Source organism: Dipodomys ordii, unplaced genomic scaffold (assembly GCF_000151885.1).
Source record: "Dipodomys ordii isolate 6190 unplaced genomic scaffold, Dord_2.0 Scaffold111, whole genome shotgun sequence".
In the NCBI taxonomy this organism is placed as follows: Eukaryota; Metazoa; Chordata; class Mammalia; order Rodentia; family Heteromyidae; genus Dipodomys; species Dipodomys ordii.
Window position 1 is genome coordinate 5,761,040 of NW_012267327.1, and position 20,344 is coordinate 5,781,383.

Here is a 20,344-nt window from a genome sequence, read left to right on the forward strand (position 1 = left end):
AGTTTTCTAAAAGCCATCTACACATACCACATTTATAATTCTGTTAGAGGCTCCAAAATTAAAAAGTTCTTTTCAGAAAGAGCAAATTGAAGAATAATTCATGCAGCATGCACCTAGCCCTGCACAGTACATATGTACAACTACAATCCTGTTTCCAATTGTCTCAGATTTAAATGGGGCCCAGGATTGGAGAATGTCTGCTCTAGAACTTCATTTTCATGGTGTCTGACCTTCCTTAAATGTCCTCTCAGAGTAATGCTGCTTAACTTTTGTTTACCCTTTGTCTGCCAAACCATTGGCTCTACTCTTCGCAGTAAAAAGACTTCTAAATCAGCTGAGAATGTGGCTCAATGGTAGCCTGCTTGCCTAGCATGCATGAAGCTCCAGATTCAATTCCTCAGTACCACATAAATGGAAAAAGCCAGAAGTGGTGCTATGGCTCAAGTGGTAGAACATTAGCCTTGACAGTGCCTAGGCCCTGAGTTCAAGCCCCAGGAGTGGCAAAAAAAAAGACTTCTAAATAATTGCAAAGGATTCATGTAGGCCCAGTTTAAAAACCTCAATCTACAAATGATCTTAAAGTAGGCCTTATTTTTTAGAGCAGTTTCATGTTTACTGCAAAATTGATCAAATATATAGAGACTTCCAATATACTTCCTGCCCCCATTCTTAATCACTCCAATAGAGTGGTACACTGGGTACAGCTATCAAACCTATTAAGATACACCATTACCCAAAGTTCATGTCTAAATGCTTCCCTTTCAAGAAAATTATATATATAATATATAATATATATGTTATTTCATGAATGCCCAAAGAATGTATTTAAAATTATGTAATATGTTACTTTACTGGTTTGTATGCTGGAAACATTATCAAGAGATTGAGCTGATGTATGCTAGCTCAATGTAGTGGTACATACCTTTAAACCAAATTTTCAGGAGGTGAAAGTATGGAGGATCATGAAGTCAGCTAGGAGACCCTGTATTGAAGAAGAGAAAGGTAGAAAGGAAGGTAAAAAAAAAAAGGAGAGGAAGGGAGGAAAAGAGAGAGGGAAGAAAAATTGAGAAAGAAACTAAACAAGTATAAACAATCATAATTTTCTCTTTACATCCTAATGAATTGTGCTATATGCCATTTGGGGTACATAAATCCCCTTTATAGACCTCTGATCTTTCACTGTGTGTATATGTATGTGCAAACTTTTGGAACTTTATTATCTATATACTATAGCTTCCCTTCATATTTCACAAAGTCTCATTTCATAGTTCATTGTCTGAAAGAAGGATTTTCTCTTAGGAAACTGTATCTTGCCTTTAGTCTGCAGATACCATTTAGATTGCTTGCTGAGTTTTTATGCTTTGGTACCTACATTAAAGCCACTTAGTAGATTAAAAACGAGAATCGACGATCATGAAAAGAATGCTGTCCTCTCCACTCTACTTCTTTCAATTCCACTGGAGCAGGTACAGCCCTGGGGTTTATCTCCAAAGAAGATTGTCAAGATCTCACCCTACTTAGGGTTGTAACCGATGATCTTTCTTGGACCAACTGCTTTCATAATTCTTTCTTCACATTAAGAACATTGCAGCCATCCTGGCGTGTCTCCTGTTTATTCTCTTTTGTCTATAGGATGCTGATCTGTTGGATGTTGAAAGCAAACACTTTGAAGACCTGGAATTCCAGCAGCTTGAGCACGAGAGCCGTCTAGATGAGGAGAAGGAAAACTTAACTCAGCAGCTCCTGCGTGAAGTAGCTGAATATCAACGGAACATTGTCACCAGAAAGGTACTTTACTGCCAGATGGTATTTAATGTAAAAAGTTAAACTCCAGCTAAGCACTGGTGCCTCTAATCCTAGCTACTCAGGAGGCTGAGATCTGAGGATCACAGGTCAAATACAGCCCAGGGCTGGGAAGTCTGTGAGAATCTTATCTCCAATTTAGCACCAGAAAAGTAGCCTTGGAGCTGTGGCTCAAAGTGGTGCAGCACTAGCCTTGAGCAAAAGAGCTCATGGACTGAGCCCAGGCCCTGAGATCAAGCCCTGCGGGCCAACAATAAATAGATAAACAAATAAACTTCTTAGTGTAACATAATATCTATCTGATAGCTGTGTGTGAGCATCTGAGTATCTTTTGTGTATTTAATTGCATCAAATTTGGCAGATTATACAGCCTTCCTTTCAGAGACTCATTCTCTGAAGCAGATAAGCTGAGACGTGTTGCAATCACTGTTACATATTCTGTTGATGAATTCATGATTAACACCCATTTTTTTCACTTACATTAAAAGTACATCATTGAAATTAGTAACTGAATATTTATGTTAAAGTCACTCACTTTTGCAATCACATTAAGGAGACGCCAGATAATTCTTTGAAGAAAGTTTATGTTGGAGTTTTCTGCTATCATCTCATCACACGCTAAAAGTTTCTATTAACCTTGATAAGACTTAAAGATAAAATTGAGGGGTAAAATTGGGAGAAGGAAACCACGTATTGTGTGCTTGTCATTTTCCTAGCAGACTTCCTCTTGACTTCTGAATTTTTTTAAATTTATTTTTTATTGTGAAAACACTGTACAGAGGGGTTACAATTACATGGGCAAGATAATGAGTACATTTCTTATCAAGCATTGTAGCTTCCTCCTTTGTTTCCCATTCCCATCCCTTCCCAGCCTCCTCCCATCCCCCCCATCCCCCCCCCCCCCCCCCACCAAAGTTGTAAAGTTCGTTTTCGACATGACAATGTGTACTTCTCATTGTTGCAACGGGTCCACCTGTATCCTTATTTAAATGACTTGTTTTTCCCCTTCCCCTCCACAAATTATACCTACATCAAATACAGTGAAAGCAGGGGTTATACTGTGGGGGAGGGACATACAAAGCAACTAAGAAATAATCTTATAAATGCGTTAGAAACAAATACATGAAAGAAAAAAAACATTTAAATACATATCTTAGGGTTCATTTTCCTAACATCACCTTATCTGACCTTTTCTGCTTGACTCATACATATACTAGATATTGCAAATAAGGGAAACCATATTTTTGAAAATAGATTTTAAATCACTTGAACTGTATTGGACTAGAGGAAGGAAGTGAGGTGAGAAACTTCATAGTCTCTGGGTAATATAACTGCCCACCTCCAGCTAAAATGTGGGTACTATTATTACAATTGTCAAAATCTTTACAGTCTTGCCCAGAACAGAATAGCTAATGTCTAATATGCATCTTTCTATAATCACCGTTTTTCCTTCCAGGAAAAAATTTCTGCATTGAAAAAGCAAGCCAATCATATTGTTCAGCAAGCTCAGAAAGAACAAGATCATTTTGTGAAAGAAAAGAATAATCTAATAATGATGCTACAAAGAGTAAGTATTTCCCATTCAGTACTGGTTACCAGGCAACAAAAGGAGACTTTTGTGTACATTTCTGCCTAATCTTTCACTTTAATAACTTGATGCACTGAAAGATTAACCACAATTCAGAAAAACAGCAAGGATTTTTTCTTAGTGCTTGCTTTACATTGTGAAAATCTCAACTATTGCAAATTTGTACTTTCTTTTTTTTTTTGGTTCCGGTCGTGGGGCCTGAACTCTGGGCCTGGGCCTGTCCCTCAGCTCTTCAGCTCAAGGCTAGCGCTCTACCACTTGAGCCACAGTGCCACTTCCGGCTTTTTTCTTTTTGCTTATGTGGTGCTGAGGAATTGAACCCAGGGCCTCAGGCATGCAAGACAAGTGCTCTACCACTGAGCCACCTTCCCAGCCCTGTACTTTCTTTTATTTACCTCTTTTAAAGGAATCACATCTTTCATCAGAAAGATAAACTTTAATAACACCAATTTTGGGTAGTTTTAAGGAAAAATGTAAAATTTTATTAGTGCATATTAATTGTATAAAGGAGTTTCATTGTAATATTTTCATACCTTTATATTCCTAAATAATGTATATATCTACTCCCTCTGCTACTTTTTAAATTTTCTTTTTTTTGTTTTGTTTTGCTTTTTTGTTTTTTTTTTATGTAGATCCTAGAGCTGAACTCAGGACCTGGGCACTGTCCTTGAGCTTTTTCTTGCTCAAGGCTCATTTTCTGATGCTTGAGCCACAGCTCCACTTCAGGGGCTTAATTGGAGATAAGATTCTTTGAATCACAGTTGTCAGATCTCAGCCTCCTGAGTAGCTAGGATTACAGACATGAGCCTCCAGCACCCAACTTACTTTCCCTTTTTTTAGTAATTGAAGTACATTATTTGCCTGTATGAAACCCATTAAAAATATAAACTTTTTTTTTTCACTGCTGTCACATATGTTGACTCAGCTGCCCCAGTGTTTTGAATTCCAATTATATGAATGTGGATCTTCCTGGAAAACATCATGTTGGAATTAGACTTTGTCATCGCTAAATAAATCATCCTTACCTCAGGGACCTATCTTAGTAAAAGGACTAAATAGGAAAAGAGAGACCTTTGGCCAATAAAAAGCAACTCTTAGCTCAGCTTTCTGGCATGGTCCCTAATGCAATTTCAGGAATAAGATATCACACATCAAAGTCGATGGGGTAAGTCTTAAGGTCTGAGCTCTGTATACTGGCCACTAACCTAGAAATATGATTCCTGGGATCGTGGAAATGTCTGATAGAGTGAGAGTAGTGTGCAGCAGGAAGATCAAATCCAGAATGAAGGATTAAAGGAGGAGATTATTCCATGGTCCCATTTGTAAGAAATGAGCATTTCTTTAATAGCTACTTTTAGGTTAAGAAAGAGGCCATTTTCACAATATTAATTCTATCTATCCATGAACATGGGAGGTCTATTTCCTGATAGTTTCCCCTATAAAAGTCTTTTACTTTCTTGGTTAGGTTTATTCTCAATTTTCTGTGAGGCTATTGCAAATGGAGTTGTTTTACAGAAAGGCTACTGATTTTTGTGTGTTGATTGTATATCCTGCTACTTTGCCAAAATTATTGATAAGCTCTAGAAGCTTGCTGATGACTTTTTTAAAAAGACATCAAGTAATATTCTAAAGATATTTGCATTCACTGTTTGTGAATTATACCACAATAAGCAATATGATCTGTAACTTTTTTCCTAAAAGTTATTAGCAAATTATGTACATCTTAGACTCAAACATAAAAGTTAATATCATACAATTCTTTGAAGAAAATAGAACAGCGGATTGTGATAGTATATCACTATAAAGCTCAGTATCTTACTTAGGAGAATTATTTTCAAAAAGATATATCTGGTATTTTCAGGGGAAGATTCCCATGGGTGTAACTCCTTTGAACAACTAATATATAGCTTAACAAAATGAGTATCTAGAAGTTGAAATATGTGTTTGGGGGAGTGAAGGAGGGGAGGCAGACAAATGGAAAGAGAAAGAATGGGCAAATATAGTCATAATATTTAATGTACACACATGAAATTGGAACTAGGTAACTTGAGAGTGTGGGTGGGGTTGGAGAGATGGGAGAGTGATGGAAGTCATGACATTGATCAGAATACACTGTACTCATAAACTGATATGTGGAATTGAAACCCCTTTGTACAACTACTTAAAGATCTTTTTTTTTTTTAATGAGGGCTATAAAAGCTCCATCAAAAAGAAATGCTAGGACTCCCTTCATTTTTGCTCCAATTAGAGCACCCACCCTGAGCGCTTATGTTATCACTTACAAAATTGATCTTGAATGAAGCATTATCTAGGTAAATATACTTGAGAACAACTCAGGCATCACATCAGCCAGTAGAGATGAGACACATACAATATCAAGTTGCTGCTAAGAATGAGGAGAAAATGTGGAAATGAGTCGATTTGTGGGGTTCGGTTTATCTCTCATTCAGTCGTTGTACTTAATTGTATCCAAGGTTTTCTTCAAGTTTAATAGATTCTATCTTCCTTCAGGAAAAGGAGAATCTTTGTAATTTGGAAAAGAAATACACCATCCTCTCTGGGGGAAAAGGGTTTCCTGTTAACCCCAATACTCTAAAAGAGGTAAGCCATGATTTCACATAACCACTCATCTCACAGTAACTTAATGATTTGTGAAAGCACTCAATGCTTTGATGGATTTCCTACACTTCATTATTTATGCTTGGAGAGGAGTCCAGGAATTATCTTTGTATAATGCATGTGTGTGTATATGTGTGTATGTACACGTGTGCATGCATCCATGTATAAATGCAATTAGATTGCTTGGCAGTGACATTGCGAAGTAATTAGAATTTCACAAAATGTAGGTCCTTTCTCTTTATTTTTTGTTTTTACTTTCCTACTCTTTCTTCTGAGTTTTATACAACGTTATATACCCCCAAGTATTGGGAACGATAGTCTATTATTTCTTTTCTTTCTCTCTTTTTGGACTCTCAATATTCTGTCTGCCAACTCTTCTTTTATTTGGGAGATCCTGTCTCCACCAAGCACTATGGACTCTGTCCATCTAGTCTCCAGTGCCACCTTTTCAAATATCCTTTGGCAGAGCTACACTGCTATGCAGATAGAATGTATAAATTCTGATTTGTAAAATTTATAATGCTGAATGATAAAAGAAACAATTTTCCTTGTATTTTTGCTTCTTTAGAGTTATAAGCTAAGGAGAAAGCTTCTACATAAAAATTGCACAAGTAGAAGAACCACTCTTCTGTGCAAATTGCTTATGAAAGGACAAGGGAATCAGAAATTCCTACACAGCAAAGGTTTTTTTTTTTTTTGGTTTGCATGTAGCTATGTGAAAATAAAATAAATAAAAATGTTCACTGCAATAATAGGTCTTGTTATCTAAATGTGCTCCTGAGAAGCATTTGTATGTGTGTCCCTATGAGGGCATGAAGTCAGGGCCCTGAGCTCTCGCTTAGCTTTTTTAATCAAGGTGGGTGCTCTACTGCTGGAGCCAGACATACACTCTTGGCATTTTGCTGGTTTATTAGATATGAGAATTTATTAGATCTGTCTACAGTGGGCTGGCTTTGAACCTCAGTCTTTAGATCTCAGCAAAGATTACAGAAGTGAGGCACCTGCACCCAGCTCTTCAGAAGCATTAAAAAATATATATTTTTCTGAGAGCTTTGCTAGCTTATTCAATCTCAGAGTTTCGCTCCACTGCTGAGAACATGGAAATGTCAGGTTCAGTAAACAAAGGTTGATTGTGACTGTACTGTAGAAGCACAAGATAATGTCACCAAGGTAGGTAGGGACCAGGCTCTAATAAGTCATATTAACAAAATGCATTTTCTCCTCTATGTGATAAGACACCATGAAGTCATTCTAAATAGGAAGATGACACTAGGTACCCATACAGTGAGGATCCCTGTGGACAATTAGTGAATACTGGATCAGAGGTGTACAAGAAGATCCAGGAAACCATGTAGGGAGATGATTGCAGTCATGTAGGAAGGAGGTATGAGGCTCTAGAACCTCACAAAGAAATGGGGTAGAATCAATTGGATTCATAGGTTTTTGACATTTTAGAAGCAAAAATCAAAAGTTCCCACTAATAGATTGGATGTGGGGATAGAGTAATATAAAGGAAATATCAAGACTAGTGACATCATTTGAAGAAAGAGTGGATGGCAAGTACTGTTTTCTGAGGTAAAGAAGACTGGGGAACAGAACAGACTGAAGAGGGAAGCTATGCATCTGGGCATAAGAGGGAAGATGTGGCATTGGAATTAGAGAGGCTTTCAGTCCCTCCCCCCCTCTCTATCTTTCTCTCTCTCTCTCTTTTTTTTTTTTCAATCATGGGGTTTGAACCCTGGGCCTAGGCACTGTCCCTCAGCTCTTCAGCTCAAGGGAAATGCCCTACCACTTGAGCCACAGCGCCACTTCTGGTTTTCTGGTGGTTTATTAGAAATAAGAGTCTCACGGACTTTCTTGCCTGGGCTGGCTTTGAACCTCAATCCTCAGATCTCAGCCTCCTGAGTAGTCACCAGAGTGAGCCACCAGGGCCTGGCCCCCTTCCTCTCTTGACAGGATAAAAATCTTCCCTTTCTTTTTATTTATTTATTTATTTTCCTCCTGTTTTGTGTCAGTACTGGGGCTTAAACTCGGGTCTGATGCACTGTCCCTAAGCTTTATTGTTGAAGGCTGGAGCAGTACCACTGAAGCCACAGCTGCACTTGCAATCTTCTGGTGGTTAAGTGGAGATAAGAGTCACAAAGACTTTCCTTCCAGGGCTGGCTTTGAACTATGATCCTCAGTTCTCAGCCTCCTGAGCAGCTAGGATTACAGATGTAAGCCACTGGCTCCCAGCTTAGATTTAAGTTTTGACTTCAGCATATCATACCACTGTGTCAGTCCTAGGTTTTAAACCAAGGCTTTTGCTCTTGCCAGGCAAGTGCTTTACCACTTGAGCCATGCTCCAGCTCTTCCTGCTTTCATTATGTCTAGGCAACGAAGATCCTCCTGTTTACACTTTCTGCATAGGTGCAGGTGTGTATCACCACACCTGGTTGAGATAGGATCGTGGGAAGTTTTTCACTAGGCTGGCCTTGAACCTCAATCTTCCTGATCTCTGCCTTTCTGAGTGGCTAGGATTATAAGTATGAGCCATTATCCCTAGCCATAGTCACTTTTGTTTAAAAAAAGCAATTTTATAGCTTTATTGGACACTCACTAGTTAGTTCTCATCCACATTGACTGTAGACTTTTGAATGCGGTTACCAGAGTAACCAGCTTGTTTGGTGAGCCTTCATCCTCCTTGCATTTTCTAGATAACTGCATGCACATCTGATAGGAGACATTCCTTATTCCTTTAGCCCAGACAGCTTTGTTGAGCCTGATATCCATGTGCAGGAGTCCCCATCTCCTTCATGGTAAACTTCCAAATCTTTGAGAGCATGAGGAGCACACTTCTTAAAGCCCACTCCATGGATGCATTTGTGAATGTTGTTGGTACATTCTTGGGTCACCACCTCGTTGATGGCGGAATGGCTCTTCTCCTTCTCACCCTTCTTTGCGGGAGCCATTCTGGCAGGCCCAAGTCAGAAAGCCACAGTCACTTTTTTTGATAGGATTAATGATATGTCCACCATCAGTGAGCTAATAATGAAACCCAAATGGCAGATTTCACTGTTTTACTTTTTAAAAAAAGAATATTCATTTTTTGCATTTTATTACTTTTTTTCATATCATTTTGTTGGTGTGGCAAAAATCATGATTCATCTATATAATTGCTACCTATGAAAACTCCTAAGTGCTTTTTCCACAAATAAAAAATATAGGTGTTTTGATTCATAGAGATTGTGACTTACAGATATTTTCTCTAATCCACAGCTAGAACTGAATTATTGAGTTCAAAAACAAGTAGGTATTCTCTGTCCCAGGGGAAGAATTTGGAGTTGGGCAACTGCTTTGAATTGAAACAGCCTTCAGTTACATCTTAGGGCTGTGTGTGTGTGTGTGTGTGTGTGTGTGTGTGTGTGTGTGTGTGTCCCTGTGTGTGTCTGTATATATGTATGTGTTTGTGTGTCTGCCTGTCTGAGTATGTTAAGACAGTGTCCTTTTTATTCTCAGATGGTTGAGATGCAGATGCTCAAAAGCTAAATTCTACTCCAAATAAATTATTATTGTATAAATATTTTTTAGTGCAAAACCCAGCACCTCTTAGCTTATTTTTACTGACATGGTAATTCATCAGCAAACAAAAGAAGAAAAATCTAAGGGTAAAGATCTGTGGAGAAAGTTCTTGAATGGAATTGCTGCATTCTCAAGTTTATTCCTCCAATTTTCTTGGTGTATGGTTGATTTCAATGTATGTACTGTGACAACTTCATTCCTTCCACAGAATGACCCTGAATATCTCTAATTATTTTTAAGTAGCAGGTGTTGTGTTATTGATCACAGAATCATCTTGATTTTACCAAAACAAATTACATTTAATATTGATAATATCATTTTCTTTCAAGATTCCACATTGTACATCCATTTTAATTACTGATCATTCCTTTAATGAAGCCTTTGAAAATCCCCAGGTATCTTGGCTATGCCCCTGTCAGCTAACTCCATTGTACTGAGAACATTAATACTCTCGCATGCCTCAGCTTTTGCTTTCTTTGTGTTAACTTCTCAATTCCTCCTTTTAGGGCTATCTCAGTGTAAGTGAAATTAATGAGCCCTGTGGCCATTCCACGAGTCTGTCCCCTTCCACTCAGTTCTCTGCTGATGCTGACGCTGATGCTGCTGTCACTGAGCCTGCCTCAGCTGTGCCGGGGAGCCAGCCCCAGACTCCAGAGGTGTGTGGGCATGACATTTCATTCATTCATTCACTGCTTTTCTTCATGTCAACAATTAACCCACTGTTTGCCGAAAATAAGCAAAATGATGGTGTGTGACCAGCCAGCTGTCTGTTTGGCAGAATGATGCTGAGTTTCTAAAGCATAGCAATTTTGCCAGACACCATGAAATTGTATTTATATACATCGTTATGAGAAAGAGAAGGGGAAGGATGGAAATAACGTCAAGCACATGAGCTCAATGCTTTAGCACTCTAACCTGACCTATTTTCTTAAAATTTAAAAAAAAAACATTTCTAAAATCATTGGTTTGAATCACCTTTCCAGCTTGATTTTGTTTTCTACTTTGTTTTGCCATTCAGTTATTTTTGAATCTTCTGCTTTTTGAAAGCGTTCTTGGGGGTGGTCATTAATAATAAATGAAATACCTTATACCCATCCAAGTTACTTGCAGTATAGAGTTTAGTAAGTGGCTAAAGAGAAAGATATGACCCATCAACTTTGACTTTTTGGTTAGCATATAACAACAACAGCAAAAAAAAAAGAAAACAATTTGATTGTAAATTTCATTTCTTTGCCTTATTCTTTCACTATATATGGACACATATCTATACTTTTTCTTTCTCCTATAAAGCAAAGATCACCTGTCTATTCTGGATTTATGTTTCCTTCCACTCTTTCTCCTCATACTATCACTCAACCTCCATCAGCCTTTTGGCCTGAAGTCATGACTACATCTGATCCTTTCCCTTTAAATGACACACCTCCACCTCTGCCAGCTAAGAAACACAGAAGGCAACAGCAGCTGGAGCCACAGGTAATTCAGGAACTGGTGTATAGAGGGGTGGAGGGATTGAGATAATAAAAGCACTGAAGTGGTATCTTTTCTTCAACTTTTCTAAAGCTGATGTGTGTGTGTGAGAGAGAGAAAGAGAGAGAGAGAGAGAGCACATGCACGCTTGCACACTAGTACTAGGGCTTGAACTCAGGGCCTTTGCATTGTACCGTAGTTTTTCCCACTCAAGGCTAGATGGTACTCTAAACACTTGAGCCACTGCTCCACGTCCAGCTTTTTGCTAGTTAATTGATAATAAGAGCCTCATGGACTTTGCTACCAATCTGGCTTCAAACCAAGATCTGAGGACCTTGTAGTTAGGATTATGGGCATGAACCACCAACACCTGGCTCAAAGGTCATTTTTAGAAGGGCAAGATCTTTTGTTGCTTCTTCCTTTCTTCTTTCTTTCTTTCTTTCTTTCTTTCTTTCTTTCTTTCTTTCTTTCTTTCTTTCTTTCTGTCTGTCTGTCTGTCTTTCTGTCTGTCTTTCTTTTTCTTTTTTATTCCTTTCTTTCTTTTCTCTCTTTCTTTCTCTCTCTTTCTTGACATTTAGTATTTCTAAAGGTACAGGATTGTTATAAAGTTTTGAGATCTTGATTGTCTTCTGGCTTCTGATGCATTTGAACAAATTCCATATCTTCAAAAAATACTACAATTGATCTTACATCTTCCTCAATATGCTAGTAAATACTTCCATAAACTCTATCGTCTACATATTGTGAAGTCAAGCAAATTATTCTTATGGGTCATAGTGGTTGATGGATATAAGGGAGAAGCTAGGAGAAGGAATACTTGAGGTTGGTTTCAAATATGTGCTCCTCCTACCTCTGCCTTCCAAATGCTGTGCTACCACATCTGGCAATTTTTATGTATTTCAAGAGTTTGAAATTAGAATGATCAGATCTAAAAGGGGATTGTGTAGGAAATCACCTTACTAGTGAAGATAATTGGAGGAAAAGAGAGAGTGGAGAAGGAAAGGGGGGTGGTTAAATAAGATTACAGTTACAGTAGGGGTGTGGATTACAAGAGTAACCAAGAAGGGTGCCTTCTATGGAAAGTTTGTATACATTTGGAGAGTGTTTATTTATGTCACTGAAATAGTATCACCCTTTTCATCCAACTTCTCTATTTACTTGCTCTTTCTCTTTGCCCACTTCCTTCTGTCCTTTCCTGTTGGCCTCTGGGATCTGGGCCATCACACTGAACTATCCAGACAGACCATTGTTTACTTGTTTGATCCACTGGCTGTTCCACCACCCTGTCCCACCACCCGCATGCCAAAAGCCATCAAATTAACAGCAACATTCACAATCACTCTTAAGTTGTGCTGAAGCCCCAAGGCAGCACTACAGATGTGAAAGGTGATTCAGTAATAAATTCTTCCATTGTTCAGTAACAGCAGAGGCTAACCAAAACCTGTCCATCAACATAAGCAAAAGTAGAAAATCACAGTTAAAATTTGAAAATGTCTGTGTAAGCATATATATCATCATTTCTTCCCTGATCTGTTGCGGTTAGTCAAGTTTTGCATTTTGCTTTACATTTGCATTTAAAGCACTTTAGAAGTCTGGAAGAAAGGAAAAAACAGCATAAAGAAGGCCTCTATCTGAGTGACACTTTGCCTCGAAAGAAAACCACACCGTCCATCTCCCCACATTTCAGCAGTGCTACCATGGGGAGAAGCACCGCCCCCAAGGTAGGACTGGAAGAACCAAGGGTTCCTTTACCCAGTGTCTTTTCGCCAACGTGCTGGGGCCTGGAAGGAAAAAAGCTTATGATAACGTGCATTGGATTTGCTGTGTGGCAGACATTATGACTAGCTTTTCTCTGCTATTCATAGGATACTTAGAGTTACATGTTCTGGGGATATCCCAATTTTCATTATCCCAATTTACACACCTGACAGGCTCCTAGGATAGCTGCACCCCAGATTTAGAAATAAGATCAGATTTAAACTCCAGTCTTAGGACTCCAGCAGTAACAGTCCCAAGTGTTTGTTGGGTCAATTTCTACATGTTTAACACTGGGCTTAGCCCTTTATGTGAGTAGTCTCATTTTAATGAATTAATGTATTTATTATGGTGGTGTTGAGGCTTGAACTCAAGGCCTCACTCAAGTGGTTCTCAACCACTTGAGCCTCATCTCCACTTCCGGCTTTTGTGGATGGTTCATTGGAGAGAAGCTTCTTACCAACTTTCCTGCCTGGGCTGCCTTTAAACCTCAATCCCCAGCTCTCAAGCATGGACCACCAGTGCCTGGAAAATAGTTTCATTGTAAAACCTAGCATCATCAGGCAATAGAAATGTTTAGTGATTACTGTGTGTTCATATGTATGGATGGCTGAGGTGTAAGAAGCTAAGTGACCAGTGCCAGAGCTTTAAGCAGTTAATTATGCTGAGTTGGGGCCCGTGGGAGTCAATGTCTGTTCCCCCACCACCCCCGTTATGTGCTGCTGGCACGCCCTCTGGCATTTCAGACATGGAGGACAAGTCAAATGAAAGATGAGAAGACTCATTTTTCTCTTTCTTTTGTTTATTCTCTGTTGTTGTTTGGTTTGGACCCAGGGTTCAAACTCAGGGTTTCAAGCTTACCCAGCTTGCTTGCTGGGCTGTCAACTCCACCACTTGAGCCATGCCTCTAGTCCTGCTTCTTACGGGTCATTTTGAAGGCAGAATCTTTCAGACTTTTCTGCCCTTGGCTTGAAAACGTGATCCTCTGGATCCTAGCCTTCTAAGTAGCTAGGGTGGCAGGCACATGTCACTATCACCCAGCTTAAGCAGGGAGTTCTTAATGCAGGAGTTACTGGCCCTTCTTTGTCCAGAGTCAAAGGAACTTTGTTTTCATTTATTTTTTGTGGGTGTTTCAAGTATATTTTATTTATATTTAAAGCATACTTATACCAGTTGGGTATTAGTGTATTTCTCCAGTTTTCCATTTCTTGCAAAACCGGAGGTCAATAGAAATTGGTGCATGTGAACAAGTGCAGGTCTTCCTGGGCTATTGCATGGTATGCATGCATTCCTGTCCCTGCCTCTGCCCTCGGCTCCTAATGCATGAAGAACTTTCGGCCATTCACGCAGGTGCCAATAGATAGCTTCTTCCCCATTGGAGAAGTGCTGTGACATTAAGACTGCCATGAGTTTCTTAGGAAGAACAGTGACTGGCCTTGGCCATTTAGTATCAACAAATAGTACATGAAGACCTACTTTCTCAGTCCTCGATACTTAGATAGGAGCTGCGGAAACAAGGATGTGACCACTTTCTGAAGGACACTTTGGGGTGATGTTTGCCTGACATGTTCCCTCCTGATTATCACAGGCTCACATGCCTCTGGGGCAGAGCAACAGCTGTGGCAGCGTGCTGCCGCACTCCCTGGCAACCATGACCAAAGACTCAGAATCTCGGCGGATGCTCAGAGGTATGTACCTTGCCATTACATAGAGTGGTCTTTTGTGAAGCTTTAAAATTTCTCAGGGAGAGGGAGTAACAACAGAGTTGGGGATATGAGAAAGGGGATCAATTTTACTTGTCTTGTGTTTGAACTTAAGGTCTTGCACTTGGTAGATAGGTACTCTACCACTAAGCACACACCTCAAGCCTTTTTTTCTGTGTGTGCTGGTTATTTTTAAGATAGAGTATCACTTCCTGCTGGGCACATGCTTACACCACAATCTGCCTGCTGTAGGCTTCCCATCATAGCTGGGATGGCAGACTACTGTGCCCAACTTTTGGCTTCTAAATACATTCAGAGATTGGATGGGGCTGGAAACCTCACTTGTGAGAAGGCTGAAATTCAATTTTGACTGTTGGGCTTCTCTGCATCATGCTGGGGGGGTGGGGGTGGGGATAATACTGGTTTTCTACCAAGGGGAAAATATGCATGTGTATATGTATACACACATTCATATTATACAAATATATACTTATATTATGATACATTAATACAGTTAGAGATAATACACATAAAAGTTTATGTGTATATTCATATAATGGGTACATATGGGTATATGTCAGATATCACTTGCAGGAAGTTTGTAAATCATTACTAGAAATGGTTTGACTATTGGTGGTGGACATGATGATGGTCAGAACTCCAAAAAAAATTCAAAAACAAATTAATGAAAGCTATAGCATTTATGAGAGGTTTATAATTTAGAAGACAGGTTTTTGCTTGTAATATTTAAATAAAATGCATTTGATGGAACTTCTCTTTGTTTTCCGTAATTTCTCAGTAGGCTAAAAATATCTCCTAATTTTGCTAAATAATAAGCATAAGTAAGTCTTTGTATTTTGGCTTTGATTTATCACTGTGAACATATGAATCGAGTCTTATTTTCTGTTGAAGAATTTTTCTTTCTTTTCTTTCTTCTATGCTATGAATAGGCTTCCTTTTAAATGTGTTTTACCAGTGAGTAAAGACATCAAAGTGTAGCCTGGCCAGTGGAGCACACAAGGCCATTCAGAGCACACATGCTTTCTGTGTTGCAGTGGAACACTGGGGAAGACTGAGCACACAGCAGGGAAATTGGGAGGGATCACACATGATGGAAAATATTTCCCTAAAGTAGAAAGCTAGACCTTTGCACTAAATGGATAGACTTATCAAACTCTAGAGGTGTTAACATTATCCTGTAGGAGGATTTTTATGAGAACACAGTGAATCTGAAGGAATATTTGATCTCTTGTGCTTTGAATCCATTTTTCTACCAAATAAAGGGAGTCCTCCTGCTAGCGTCATAAAGGAAAGCTAACCCAGTGCTCCTAGTTCACCTAGGGACATAAGATCCACAAAGCCATTATTTGCTTTTGATTTATCTCTGTGCTGTCATTCTTGATGTACATTATCTTTTGTGTTCCTGAGAAGACTGAAGCTCCAGTCTTTGCTGCAGCTTTGAGGCTGATGTTCTGCTAAAAGTTTCTCAGGACCCTGAATGGATGGCTTCTGAAAAAATAGAGAACGGTTATAGGTTTGCCAACCCAGAGATGATTCTGCTGCTTTTGGCTCTTCCACCTAGAGGAACAGTGATCAGGGAGACTAATTCTTTGAGGCATAGCAGACGACAAAGTTGGCAGAATTTTTCACGAAGGCTGAAGAAATGGCTCACTAGAACTAGGGAGAATGAATCATTTATACATTTATAATTTTTTTACTGGGCTTTTCATTCAAATAGAAAATGCAATTAAAACTACAAGGTTTGGGAGGGGAAAAAATGTACCTAATAAATTTTCCTTAACTCAAACGTTGACTTTTTCACTTCTTACGTACACATTTAATTTCCATGCACCATTTTTTTTTTTTTTGCTGCTATTCATAATGGATGCATCAAGGATGTTGGTGTAAGTACAGCCTTCCTTAGCTCTGTTTGCATAGCACTGGCAAAGTGAGCCAGGCCAACAAAGAAATTTGAGAGCAGAGATGAAAGTAGAGAGCAGTTGCAACGATCATTGGCTTTTGTACAGCTTGTCAACTATTTCAGAATGAATGCAATCTTTGTTCTTTTTTTTTCTTCGTTGTTGTTGTTGTTGTTAAATGCAGGAAGGTCCAGGAAAGGTATGATAATCTCCTTGTGTGGTGTTTTTGTTTCCAGCAAATATGAAAAGGTCATTGTCAAGTCATCTTTAGAAGTGATCAGATTTTATGCTTTACCATGGTGGATTTTTTTTTTAGTCTAATCATTGTTCCTTTGACACAATAAAGAAAATATTTTTGTACTTTTGTGAGAAACACAATGCTGAGGGCAGCTGCTTGTTTTCTCCTGACAGCTGCACGACTCTCTTCTTTTGGGTTTCTATCCCAGAGTCACACCATGCAAGAAATACAAAGCATGAACTTGGAAGGTTTAGCATCTACATAAGAACAGTAGCCAGTGGGGTGTGTACAGGCTACGTGTAAAACTGAACGTCCCTCTCTCACGAAGGCCAGGTAGAAGTAAATGAGGAAGGGGACAAGCGTGACGAGGGAAGGTTTTAAGAACGTTCTGTTTATTTTTTCCATTGAAACTTAGTTAATAAGACAGTTTTAGTGGACAGTGAAGAAGAGTTTAAATGACTGTCTTAAATCTGTATCCTGGCGATGACTGAGGCTAGGTAGTTATCTATAGGATGTTTAAAAACTTGTTATAAAATTCCATGACTGTGCTTCAAATAACAGAATGGCATTTTTCAAACGTTGGCTCTTAAAAACTATTTGCTATTGTCTGCTTGGGGAAAAGAGAAGTGTTTATTGGACACAAGTTTGTTTTTAATGCTTTGGATTGTCTGATAGATGAATACAGTAAAAAATGTTTCTGTAATAACAAATCTTTCTTTTTTAACTAACTATGCATGTATCATAAAGTCATTAAAAAATTCCTTCAGTTATTTTTTGAAACTTAGATTGAATCTGAAACTGTGAGCATCCTTCAGTGGTTCTTTTGGTAATGTTAAAGCCATCAGAGACTGCATGTTGGAAGTACTATATATTTTTCTGTCCTCTTACCATTCTTTCTGATCTTGTACCTTTTTCCCTTTCTCCATCATTTCCCTTCATTCCTGACCTGTCCTGGCCTTCATCCTTCTATGGACTATCATTAGGAAGAACGAATTCTTCAGCAGGTGAGAGGCTGAATTGTCACAAATCCTGGTTAGTTTTATTCTTTAAGCCTAGGTTATGATTTTTAAGTTCTTGAACTTTCTATATGAAGGCCCAGATAACCATTGAAACATACATTTGGTATACATTGACAAAACTTTACATATCTTACAATAGTTCATTGATATAGTCCCTTTTGGGTCCAGAATTCGTAGAGATGAGCTTTAGAAATAAGACTGATGATAAATTAACCTTGTGAATCTAAACTACTGGCTCTCTCAGGCAAGGAGAGAGTTGGTCTTGTTTTGTAGAGTGTTATGAGATGAGCTTTAGATATGAGGTCTTGCTTTATAAATCTTATCAACTGCTCTCTCAAGCAGCTCTCTCTATTAGAATGGGAGGATTTGGAGCATTTTCAAGGTTGTTTTGATTTTGTAGTTGTTTTTACTCTGCTGAACATTATTCTGTTCATGTAAATAAAAATAAAAACAAAACCCAAGTAGAGTTGGGGAAAGGAAGGCTGTCCTTTTTTAAAGTCTGTTCTTGTGCCTCACTCCAAACAGTAGATGCATTCCATTTCCTTATTTAGCCACTAGGATCTTTGGAATTTACAGAGGAAGAGTGTATTCCATTAATGCCAATTTTGTGGACTCTACATGCCAAATAAATTGTGTGAGTAGGACTTCAAATCATCCTCCTTGACAGTTAGCAGAGTGGGGTTCTAGGCCTGTAGCTGCCTCCTCCCTAGAACTCCAGCCAAGTCCTTCTTTAGTCCCAGCCTCTTCTGTGATCTTTCCTATATGGCAATTTGTTGTGCCTATGGAGGACCAAGCCAGAGCCCAAATCCCAAAACAAGTTCTTCAGAATGCAGATGTGAGGGCCATGCCCCTGTTATAGAGGCCGCTGTTATTGGAGGATGGATGAGGTGTTCCCTCAGCTTCCCAGTTCCCATGCAAAAACACAAGTCTTAGGATCCATTTATGTAAAGCACTTCGGGTGAAAGTTTTAGCAAGGATTTATTTAAGTATAAAAGGAGAAGGGAAGGATAAATAGAGCATTCCCTGCTTCCCATACAGAAGATACGAGTTAAAGACTTGAAGTGACAACTGTTATTTGCTGCCTTTATTCTTTTTGAGCTGGTGGGGGGGGCAGGCAGGGGACAGGATGCATGTGGTCATGTCTGTCTAACAACCTCAACCATTAGACAATGGCTTCTGGGTGGATAAGATGGGTGAAGCCCACCCAAAAATAACAGGGAGCCTTCCAGACTCCCTTCTGGGAGACAGACACACTTTTTATTCTTTCAGTAAGACAGATGTAGCTAGCCCCTCCTCTATCTCCTAATCTTGTAATTTAACATTAGGAAGGAGATATGCTAGGAGAGGGGAGTTTATCTGCTTTTTCAGTTTTCTTGCTTGGACCTTTAAGGCAAACCTTCCTCTCACACTGGATCTAGGGGAGATAGAAATCCTGCATCTGATAGATAAGCTTCTTAGCCACAGGAGCTGTCAATTAAGTTGCCCAAACCAGGTAAGGTGCTTGACCTGCTACCAGAATGACTAGAAGTTTCTTGCAGATGTAGAGGCAAACCTCGGTACACAGCAAGTTGGTGTGGTGAATTCATGTTCACCATATACATTGGGACCTCCTTGTGCAATCTGACACATTGGACTCATGGTTGGCTGTCACATTCACCGGATGTCATTTTCTTATTGTGTGATATTTTTGAAGAAAACAAAACAAAGAGAAACCACAGCTCTGGAAGATCTGAGAGGCAGAGCATATATGCAGTTACTTGAAGAAAAATGTTCACTGTCATTCAACCAACTTCAGTATTAGTCAACCCCTGGGACGGGCTTTTTCTGGTTGTTGAAAGCTGAGAAGATGGTGGCCAGGCACAGGTCGCTGCCTGGGATATAAATCCTCACAGTCTTTGAGGGATTTTCTTTTTCTTTTTCATATTCCAACAAGAAAATGTCTCCCATGTAAGCTGGGCACAGGTGGCTCATGCCTGTAATCCTAGCTACTCAGGAGGCTGAGATCTGAGGATCGCGGTTCAAAGCCAGCCTGGGCAGGAGAGACCGTGAGACTCCTGTCTCCAATAACCACCAGAAAAACCGGAAGTGGCGCTGTAGCTCAAGTGGTAGAGCACTAGCCTTGAGCTGAAGAGCTGAGGGACAGCGCCCAGGCCCAGAGTTCAAGCCCCACGGCTGACAAAAAAAAAGAAAATGTCTCCCATGTAGTTCTTCCCAATATGGAAGTTTCCTATGCTACAGCCTCAAAATCATAGGGAATTATTCACGTGTAACCTTTTCAAACAATGTCTGTTTTCCTTCTTTTCATAATGAGTATTAGGAAACAATTTGAAAAGAGCAATTAAAAATTCCAAGAGTTCAACTATAAAAAGTAAATATTTGAATAATTATTTACTTTGCCTTTAAAAAAATAAAAGCACAAAGCTTAGGAAGACACTGGCTTTATGTAAACTTTCTGCAACAATAGTTTCTTGAAATGAGTTTTTAGAACCAAATCCCAAAGTCATCCTCAAATATAAAGACATGGCTAAAGAAAGAGAGGGCCTTTTTTTTTTTTCACATTGCAGCCATGGGAAAATAGCATTTCAGTTACATCTTTCAGCTATCTTCTGAGGTATATCATGGACTTTAGAATAAATATGGAAAAGTGGAGGAAGGCAAGGAGAAAGGTAGCA

General features: G+C 39.1%; 1 protein-coding gene and 1 pseudogene across 4 annotated transcripts in view; one reads left to right on the forward strand and one right to left on the reverse strand.

The window, feature by feature from the left end:
- The window catches only part of Phldb2 (pleckstrin homology-like domain, family B, member 2), a 94,383-nt gene that overhangs the window by 58,663 nt on the left and 15,376 nt on the right, over positions 1-20,344 (forward strand). For 2 of the 4 annotated variants that reach the window (XM_013028583.1, XM_013028585.1), the window contains 6 exons: positions 1,633-1,788; positions 3,260-3,370; positions 5,903-5,992; positions 10,078-10,227; positions 12,619-12,759; positions 14,382-14,481. In XM_013028583.1, coding sequence (XP_012884037.1) covers positions 1,633-1,788; positions 3,260-3,370; positions 5,903-5,992; positions 10,078-10,227; positions 12,619-12,759; positions 14,382-14,481 — 748 coding nt within the window. Of the gene's footprint in view, positions 1-1,632; positions 1,789-3,259; positions 3,371-5,902; positions 5,993-10,077; positions 10,228-10,861; positions 11,045-12,618; positions 12,760-14,381; positions 14,482-20,344 lie in introns of all 4 variants that reach the window. The other 2 variants (XM_013028587.1, XM_013028586.1) reach the window with 2 other exon arrangements.
- Positions 8,553-9,103, reverse strand: LOC105994926 (annotated as a pseudogene).